The sequence below is a fragment of the Hemitrygon akajei genome, unplaced genomic scaffold, assembly GCF_048418815.1.
Source record: "Hemitrygon akajei unplaced genomic scaffold, sHemAka1.3 Scf000113, whole genome shotgun sequence".
Classification (NCBI taxonomy): Eukaryota; Metazoa; Chordata; class Chondrichthyes; order Myliobatiformes; family Dasyatidae; genus Hemitrygon; species Hemitrygon akajei.
In genome coordinates, this window is record NW_027331999.1 from 219215 (window position 1) to 229521 (window position 10307).

The 10307-nt window shown below is 48.3% G+C and overlaps 1 protein-coding gene across 1 annotated transcript; it reads right to left on the reverse strand.

Annotated features, from left to right (window-relative positions):
- Window positions 1-4536: 4536 nt before the first annotated feature.
- On the reverse strand, window positions 4537-7451 carry LOC140723419 (ribonuclease inhibitor-like). The gene is made up of 6 exons (XM_073037988.1): window positions 7078-7451; window positions 5916-6002; window positions 5599-5769; window positions 5273-5443; window positions 4952-5119; window positions 4537-4791 (listed from the first exon to the last, which is right to left on the reverse strand). Exons 1-6 carry the CDS (start codon window positions 7449-7451, stop codon window positions 4689-4691), a joined length of 1074 nt encoding a protein of 357 aa, XP_072894089.1. The 3' UTR covers window positions 4537-4688.
- Between the last annotated feature and the right edge of the window lie 2856 nt (window positions 7452-10307).

The window sequence follows — 10307 nt, forward strand, 5'->3', positions numbered from 1 at the left end:
TCTACACCGTTCAGATAATAATCTGACTTCCTGTTCTTGCTCCCAAAGTGGATAACCTCACACTTATTCACATTAAATGTCATCTGCCAAGTATCTGCCCACTCAGCCAGCCTATCCAAGTCTCCCTGCATTCTCCTAACATCATCAGCACATGTCACACTGCCACTCAGCTTAGTATCATCAGAAAACTTGCTGATGTTATTCTCAATGCCTTCATCTAAATCGTTGATGTAAATCGTAAACAGCTGTCGTGCCAATACCGAGCCCTGTGGCACCCCACCAGTCACCACCTGCCATTCCGAGAAACACCCATTCACCGCTAGCCTTTGCTTTCTATCCGCCAACCAGTTTTCTATCCATTTCAATATCTTCCCCCCAATGCCACGAACTCTGATTTTACCCACCAATCTCCTATGTGGGACCTTAGCAAATGCCTTCTGAAAATCGAGGTACACTACATCCACCGGATCTCCCTTGTCTAACTTCCTGATTACGGCCTCGAAGAATTCAGTGGCGGTCAGTGATACTCAACTCCCAAAAAATGACTCTCACACTTGTCCCCGTTCTGAAGCAGATGATTGTACATTTCACCGCCTTTGTAACCCCGGCTTCGGCTCCTCCAACTTTTACTGCCGATGGGAAACTTGCAGAGTGTCGTGCGAAGCAGCATCAGCTCAAAAAGACCGAAAGGCCTACTCCCAAAGATTCACAGACATCCGATCCGGAGGCTGCAATGTTAGATGAGTGAATGTTGCTGTTGGGATTCTGTGGTTGTTGAGTTGTGCACGTCTACTGAGTGCGAGGAGTAAGGTCGTGGCGGGGGAACGCATGATGTGGATTCATGGGGCATAGGATCGTTAGGAACTGGGTCTAGTGTCGCTGGCAAGACCAGTGTGGGGTCGGAGATACAGGTATGCTGTTGGTGGGGAAACATGTGACCCGTTTCAGGGTGTGGACTGAATGGATGTTGGATCAGTATCAGAGGACTGGCCGTGTGTGCTTCGCTGGGGCGGTTATGTCGCAGTGTGAGCTGATGGGGACGAATGGAGTAAGGGAGAATATGGAACGTGAGGTCGTTGGAGTCGTTGGGAAGTGGTGGTCAGAGGAAATTAATGGAGGGGGGAGTGACCATTGTGGCAATGTAGGCGGTTTATGGTCAGTGGGAGCAGCTGGAGAGTTGTGTGGTCACGGGGGACGTGGAAATGTTTGACGTCAGTGGGAACTGGGAGACGAGTTGTGGTATTAGTTGTAACGTGGAGGAAATACTGCGTCAATGGGAGCTAGCGGAAGTGTCGAGGTCTTCTGGGCATGGACAGTAGGAACTGCTTGGGATGTGTGGAGACACTGGGGATGCAGACAATGTGGAGTAATTGGGAGATTATAGAGGAGTTGTGGTATTAATTGGAACATGGCTGAAGTGCAATGGCAGTGGGAAATGTTGGGGCTTTTGGGTCGTTGGGGACGTGGAGAGATAAGAGTTCATTGGGAACTGCTGGCGAGATGAGGGTTCATTGGGACTTGGACTTTTGTGCGGCCAGGGAAGTGGGGAAAAGGGAAGCGATGTGGCATTCTTTGGAAGCCGGACGAACTATGTTGTCAGAGAGAAGCTAAGGGGCGGTGTATGACCAGTCGAGGTGCGTGGAGTGGTGTGGGGTCATTGTCAACAATCGGTATGAGTGTGTTTAGTGATCCATCTGGTGCAGCGGTAGGGCTGTTGCAAGTGTATTGGGTCAGAGGAAGCTGGTGGGGAGGTGCAGTCTGGTGTGAACGTGAGGCCAGTGGGATTCGGTTGCCGCGGGTTAAGGTTAGTGGGAAATGTATCGGGATAACACACAGAGTATGCAGGAGGAACTCAGCAAGTCAGGGAGCATCCGTGGAAAAAGCACAGCCGATGTTTCGGACTGAAATGCTTCGACTGCTCTGGAGAGGAATAAAGCTGAGGAATAGATGTGAAAGGTAAGGGGAGGTCAGAGAGATACCCAAGACGATAGATGAAACTTAGAAGGGGACGCATGAAGCAAAGAGTTAGGAAGTTGATAGGTGAAAGAGACAGAAGGCCATGGAATAAAAAGAAAAGAGGAGATGGGCGGACAAGGAGATAAGATGAGAGAGGGAAACGCGAAGGGAAGTGGTGAAAGGTGGGTGGGGTGCAATTACAGACCCAACCTATGTGTCGCCTTATCACGAAGTGGAAGATGCCACGTTTGGACATATCGAAATGCGAATGTGAAGTGGAATCAAACTGGAAGATCCCGCCTGTTCGAAGCGGTTTCTCTATCTACGTCGAGTCTCACCGATATACAGGAGGTCGCAACAGGAGCACCGAACACAGTATATGACCCCAACAGACTCAGAAGTGATGTGCGTCTCACCTGGAATTAGTGTTTAGAGGCAGGTGGAGCCCTTGTTACTCTCAGAAGGATAAGTGCCACGAGGAAGATCAGTGGGGTGGGACGAATGGACAAGGGAGGCACGTAGAGAATGATCCCTGCCATAAGCAGAAAGAGGGATAGATGGAGGGGGGTAGTCGTGTTTGGTAGTAGGGTCCAGTTGGAGGTGGTGGAAATTTCAGAAAATTGTTTGCGGGATGTGAAGGCCGATGGGGTGGTACGTGAGGACAAAATGACCTCTATCCCCGGTGGGAAGGCTAGAGGATGGGGTGAGAGCAGATGTGCGTGAAATGGGAGATGTGTTTGAGGGCAGAGTTGATGGTGGAGGAAGGGAAGCCCCTTTCTTTGCAAAAGGACGACATCTCCTTCGTTCTGGACTGAAAAGTCTCATCCTGAGGGAAGATATGGTGGAGACGGAGGATTTGAGAGAAGGGGGATGGCGTTTTTACTAGCAGAAACGTGGGACGAGGTATATTCCAGGTAGCTGTGAGAGTCCGTTGGTTTATAATACACATTGGTGGATAAGCTGTCTCCGGAGATGGAGCCAAGGAAGGGAAATATCAGAAATGGACTAGTTGAATTTGTGCGCAGTTTGGAAGTTGCATGCAAAGTGGATGAAATTGACGAATTCAGCACAGGTGCAAGAAGCAGCACCAATACAGTCGTCAATGTTGAGGAGGAAAAGTGCGGGACGGTAATCGGGATGTGTGTGAGCGGTTAGCGATGATGTCGCTGAGAGAATTGGTCCATGTAGGGGCTGCTGAGTGTTAGCGGAGTCGGGGATTAATAGGGCAGCGGGCTACAGCGGTGCATCCTGCTGGGATCTGATGAGATCACTGGAAAAAGTTCGTGGGAAGGATTAAAGCCATTGCCATATATCGATCGTGAAGAGGCAGGTGCAGAAGGAGGGATCAATGACGCCATGTGAGGTCTTTGGGTGTCTGTAAAACATCACGGGTGTCCATGATTTCAATGCGAAACCACTGTGGTCATGGGATGGACAGTGGGTTTTGGTGTGGGAGGTTTTGGGCTCAGTAGGAGGCGCTGTTGGGGAGACATGTGCCACGTTCGCGTTATTTCTGTAGAATAGCAGTTCCTGTTATTCCACGATATTAAATCTTGTGGGGGAACCCAGGGCTTTTAGAAGTCTGTAACCGTCCCATTTCATTTGCTTGCTTATCGTCTGCTTCATTGAAGGATTCTACCGTGTTAGGAAGAACCATTTTGGATTTAACAAACCTGTGCAACGGTTTTTCTACCAATACAACAATTGTCCAAGTGAATGCACATGTCATCCATTCTCTGCATTTCTATTCGCTGTATAGAATGTGCTTTCAACCTTTGTTAGAACTTTCGAGGCACATTCATTCAATTCTTCCGGTTCCGGCGGTCCACACTGAGATCAGAATCGCTTCATCTCCTTTGCTTCTGCCCTTAAAACTTGTATATCACCGCGGCAGATTCCGTCACTTTCCCCATATTCCAAGGATAATCGATCCCTCCCTCCAAACCATCCACAGAACTGAAAGTCAATAGTTCTTAGCATTCACATTAGAAGTTTCTTGTTTAATTGGCTAGAAAAGTAAACTTAACATAAATAATAATGCTTAATACTGTGATTTATCTTTCTGAAGCAAAATTGACAGGCAGACGTTAGTTCTGACAAAGATAATGTAAAATACAAAAAAAGACATCGTCGTAGCAATAACTGACGTATCACTGCCGCTGTCTAGAATAGCTAGAGTCAGACTTTTTCCATTCGTCCAATGAGATCACAGGTGATAGGCGCGTCTTACATAGAAAGATAGAAACGTAGAAAACCTACAGCACAACGAGTGACCGGTTGAACAATCAGTCCCGTTTCTCACCGTCGTGGAACCGATGATTATAAAATCACACCAGTGCTGCGTCCGAGATCGCTGCAGACCCAGGGTTGCTACCAAAGTATTTGTTAATTTAACATCATTATGGAGGCAAGTCTGCCGAATGTACCGTCCTCAGCCCAAAGTGACAAAAACGATCCCCTTCCCGGTTAGTCCAAACCGGGACAGTGGTGTTCCAGAGTGACAATGCCTGTCTGTGTAATCCCCGGGTTCCCCTGGCGAAGCCTGCAACAAGACATCCGCCGGAAGCAGGGTCTCTGCACTGCAGACGGAAACGCACAGCTACGGGACTGTTTCTGACGTCAGGGCACGCTCGGCTGAACCCGGAGTATGTTGGAAATGATTCTGGAGCGCGGACGTTAAAGGTAAAACCGGGAAATCTGCCTGAATGTCCCCATCCCGCGGGCAAAAATGTTCACATATTCCGACGGTCAAATATCACTCTCAGTCCGGGTGTGGGTTCCTGGAGAGACTTCAATTCCTGCTCCCCGGTTTGACTGAACCGATTCCTCACCAGCCTGAAACAGATGGAAGAATAAAGATGAAATAAACAGATTACACAGCAGTGTCAGTAACAGAGAACTGGGGTTAATGTTTCAACAACGCTCACAGACAAATATCACCAGAAAACCCGCGGATCCGTTGTTTTTTTTTATCACATTGAACATTAACACTTACACGATTCGCTCCAGTGTCGGGACTTCTACTATAAGGCGACGAAGAGCGGGGATAGATCGGTCTGTGAGCCAGTTTGATTCCAGGTTCAGCCGCGTTAGCAATCGGTTTGTAATGATAGCTGAGACGAGATCCTCGACACCAGAATCTGATAGACAAACACGACTCAGCCTGGAGATGAGAGCGAGTGAGGGTAAAGGACACACACAGACAGGAATCGCTACAAATCCCCAGTGTTTATCAGTAACACAATTACTGATCACATTAAAGTTCAGTGTCAGACACCCAGTGACTGTAAACACTCTCCCACAGTCTAGTACTTACCACAGTTTCTGTATTTTACATTCCGGGTTCCTCAGAGCCGCAGACACCAGTTTCACTCCTGAATCTCCCAGTTTATTATCACTCAGGTCCAGATCCGTGAGTGATCGGTTTGTAATGAGATCGGTGGCAAAATCCTCGGCATCAGAATCTGTGAGACCGACGCCACTCAGCCTGGAGATGAGAGAGAGTGAGGGTGAAGGACACATAGGGACAGGAGACGGTACAAATCCCCAGTGTTTATCAGTAACACAATTACTGATCACATTAATGTTCAGTGTCAGAAGCCCAGTGACTGTAAACACAATCTCCCACAGTTTGGTACTTACCGCAGTCTCTGAATTTTACACTCCGGGTTCCTCAGAGCCGCAAACACAAGACTCACTCCTGAATCTCCCAGTTTATTACCACTCAGGTTCAGACCCGTCAATGATAGGTTTGTACTGAGAGCGGAGACGAGATCCTCGGCACCAGAATCTGTGAGACCGACACCCCTCAGCCTGGAGATGAGAGAGAGTGAGGGTGAAGGACACAGAGAGACAGGAGACGGTACAAATCCCCAGTGTACACAATCGCTGATGACATTAATGTTCAGTGTCAGACACCCAGTGACTGTAAACACAATCTCCCACAGTCTGGTACTTACCCAAGTATCTGTATTTTACACTCCGGGTTCCTCAGAGCCGCAGACACCAGTTTCACTCCAGAATCTCCCAGTTCATTCGTCCCAAGTCTGAACACAAACAGACAGATTGATGAACAAAGTGATTCAAACCGTGGGTCTGAGGGAATTTCTCTCACTCGGATATTTCAGGAAACATTAAACCTTTCAGTAAATCACTGATCTGAATGCACATCACTGTCAATGTCCCTCACTGTCCAGCTCCAGGGTATTCACCGAATGTCAGTAATCTAGTCTGTCGGTGTGACACAGCAAACTCCACATATTCTGTCTCTTTTCCCGATGGTTAGAAAAGTCTTCTTGATGTGAGATGGTCGGGAGAGACAGGGATGAAGGTTGGGAGAAAGTTCCACATTGAAAAATATTTGTGAATGGGGAAAAGTCGATGGGAGACGGTGGAAGAGACCCCACCTGAGGAAAAGGGATAAGAAGACAGAATCTGCAGGAGAAAGTTGATGGGGAAGAGAGATCTCTTAGGAGGAAGGGGATAGGGATGAGAGATCCCACAGGATTAAGGGGATAGGGAGAGTGTTCTCACAGGAGGAAGGGGTATGGGGATGAGAAGTCACGCAGCAGTATACCGATAGGAGAAGATAATCCAATAAGATAAGATGATCCAGAAATATATTGCAAGGAAGGGGTGAGTCCGAACTGAGGCCCGCAATCGGCGGAGGAGATGCGCCCATGGGGTCTGGGTATCTGGTAGTGAGCACAGACACACAGGTGGATTGATGGTGATAGTCACACACGCGGGAAGGGCAGAGGAGGACAATCTCACAATGGTATTTATTTCCTTCTCACTGGGACCATCTGCTGACGGTCTGTTGTCCCTCACCGGGAAGGGGGTGTGAATCTCTGACCCACCTGCTGCAGTCAGTGTCGGTCTGGGTGTCAGTAACAGTGAGAAGGAACATTGTCAATGGACGTGTCGCAGGCAGCGAGAAACATGGCCATTCCTGTGGTTTACTACCATTAAAACAATGGTCGTTTTTCACTGAAGTTACCGACATCCAACAAAACCTTCATATTCCTGTAGTTATTTGTCACATTATCTGATTTGCTACAATTTTACCCATTTGAAACAACGCAGTTTCACAGTTCAAGAGTGAGAGATAAATCAAGTTACCTCAACTCCTGGCACTTGTGCAGCCCGGGTCCCAGCCGCTGGATTCCTTCACACTGAATGTGGCAGTTCCCCAGGTCGAGGTGTTTTATTGTATCACAGAGTCCGATGACATGACACAGGACCGCGCAGTCAATCGGAGTCAGTGTCATTCCACTGAATGAAAGTGTTTCCACAGATCCCAGTGAGGCCTGAGCCAGTTCACGATTCTGAGACTCAAACAGGTAGTGCAATGTGTTCAGGAGGCTCCTTTTACCAGCTTCACTCCTCGTGTTTCCACTCCGGCGTTTAACCTCTTCCTTCACCCAGTCAATCACCCGGCAGGTTGTTTCATTGGGAAATGGACCCAGAAACTCCTCAAGATCCCGAGATGACATTGGGGAGGAGAGACCAGCAACAAAACGGATAAATACCTCAAATCGCCCATCTGTCGTGTTGTGGGCTTTAGTGAGGAACTTCAGGATGTCCCCGGGATGTGGATTCAGGAATTGTGCGACTGCAGCTACAAACTCTTGGATGGTGGGGTGTGGAAATGTGTACACAACGCTCCAGGCAGAATCCTCTCTCTCCAAAAGCTCCATCAGGAACCCGGACAGGAACTGGGAAGGCTGCAGATTGTAGTTGATCAAATCTCCATTTGTAAACACAATCTTCTTCTCGGACACGCCTCTGAAGGCCATCTGACCAACCCTGAGTAACACATCACGGGGATTTTCAATCTCACGGCCGTGGTTTCTCAGGATATTAGAAATATAGTAGGAGTACAGTTGGGTGATGGTCTTGGGAACTCGCTGTGGGTCCCTGACTCTTTGTGTGAAGAAGGGGCCCAGTGCCAGAGCGAGGATCCAGCAGTAGGAAGGGTTGTATCTCATAGTGTACAGGATCTCGTTCTCCTCAACGTGTTTGTAAACAGCTTCTGCCACCGTCTGATCTTCAAAATGTCTGATGAAATATTCCTTCCGTTCCTCACCAACAAATCCCAGGATTTCAGCACAGACACTGATATCAGCCTTTTCCAATAAATGTAACGCAGTGGGACGGGTCGTCACCAGCACTGAACACCCTGGGAGCAGCTTGCCCTGGATTAAACTGTACACAATGTCAGACACTTCACACCACCACTCGGGATCTGGGCACTGGTGCTTGGGGTCGGTATCTCTCCAACTGTCAGCAAAATCCATTCTGTGCTTGAATTCATCCAAACCATCGAATATAAACAGCAATCCCTCTGGGTTCTTCCAGACCTTTCTCAGTAACTTCCTAAAGTAAGGATACTGATCCAGAATCAGTTCCCTCAGGTTTATTCTACAGTTAATGGAGTTTAAATCCCGGAATTTGAAACAGAAGACAAACTGGAACTGTTGGTATATTTTCCCTGTTGCCCAGTCATAAACAATCTTTTGTACCATTGTTGTTTTCCCGATCCCCGAGACTCCAGACACTGCTGCCGAACATCCAGAAGTTGATCTTGTGAAGAATCTTTTCATTTTGCCCCGAAAACTATGTGAATACCTATTCTGAAATAGATGGGCAATGTGAATTTTCTCCCGCTTTTTGCGGAGATGTTTTTCTCTCCACTCCTCGTGGTCTCTGCCTCTTGCCAGCAGCTCATGTTCCACCAGTGTCCGATCTCGATCAATAGAAATGACCGTGAGCTCAGCGTATCGATCAACCAGCTGGAAAACCTTCACCTTCTCCCTCATCAGGATCGTGTTCACTCTCAGTTTTTCAGTTTGTGTCCGCAGAGTCTCCTTGTGTTTCTGTTGAACATCTGTGGACGGACAGAAATCGGTTGTCAAAGCCTGATCTGATGAACACGGAACACCCACTGATTTCCCCTAATTAAAATAATTGTTAAGGACATTGTTTGGGTGAAATCGGGAGATCAGAAGTAAGCATGTCTGAAAATGAACGACGGCCCAGAAACATTTCAACTCTGATTCAGATTCGCTGTTAAAGGCTCCACTCTCCCCTCTGTTGGTAGTTTGCAGATTCCCCGGTGTTCCAACGAGCACCAAGTGCACACGTGATTCTGGAGAGGAGAGTGTTGTGTGGAGCGGGTGGTTTCACTGCTTTCACTGCTCAGCTTCTGCTGAACTGTACAACCCTGCAGAGGGTAACAGTGGGGGCTGGTGGGCAATGGGCAATTTACATCATTTTTCTTTTCTCATAACAGACCTGATGTTCTTGATCGTCCTTCAGGTGTATGCTGTCAGTACTGAACCCAGAGTTTCCCTTTCCAGGTTGGTCCAGTCATGGTGTAAAACAACCTGCACTCTTCCACTGTCTCTTATTCTCTGAGGAACTAGTACATGAAACATGCAATACACCCCCACCACACATCTACAGTCTTCTCTGCTCAGAGGAGCTGGTACGTGAACTCAGGCAATAAGACCCCACCACACATCTACAGTCTTCTCTGCTCAGAGGAGCTGGTACGTGAACTCAGGCAATAAGACCCCACCACACATCTACAGTCTTCTCTGCTCAGAGGAGCTGGTACGTGAACTCAGGCAATAAGACCCCACCACACATCTACAGTCTTCTCTGCTCAGAGGAGCTGGTACGTGAACTCAGGCAATAAGACCCCACCACACATCTACAGTCTTCTCTGCTCAGAGGAGCTTGTACGTGAACTCAGGCAATAAGACCCCACCACACATCTACAGTCCCCTCTGCTCAGAGGAGCTGGTACGTGAACGCAGGCAATAAGACCCCACCACACATCTACAGTCTTCTCTGCTCAGAGGAGCTGGTACGTGAACTCAGGCAATAAGACTCCACCACACATCTACAGTCTTCTCTGCTCAGAGGAGCTGGTACGTGAACTCAGGCAATAAGACCCCACCACACATCTACAGTCTTCTCTGCTCAGAGGAGCTGGTACGTGAATTCAGGCAATAAGACCCCACCACACATCTACAGTCTTCTCTGCTCAGAGGAGCTGGTACGTGAACTCAGGCAATAAGACCCCACCACACATCTACAGTCTTCTCTGCTCAGAGGAGCTGGTACGTGAACTCAGGCAATAAGACCCCACCACACATCTACAGTCTTCTCTGCTCAGAGGAGCTGGTACGTGAACTCAGGCAATACACCCCCACCACACATCTACAGTCTTCTCTGCTCAGAGGAGCTGGTACGTGAACTCAGGCAATAAGACCCCACCACACATCTACAGTCTTCTCTGCTCAGAGGAGCTGGTACGTGAACTCAGGCAATACACCCTCACC

Excerpts from the sequence above, each read along its gene's own strand:
- LOC140723419 (XM_073037988.1), bottom strand. The coding sequence starts at position 7,451 with ATGTCATCTCGGGATCTTGAGGAGTTTCTGGGTCCATTTCCCAATGAA. Across the intron at positions 5,770-5,915 it reads TGTAAAATACAGATACTTGG|GCTGAGGGGTGTCGGTCTCA; the intron begins GTAAGTACCAGA and ends TCTCATCTCCAG. Across the intron at positions 4,792-4,951 it reads CCGACACTGGAGCGAATCGT|GCTGGTGAGGAATCGGTTCA; the intron begins GTAAGTGTTAAT and ends CATCTGTTTCAG.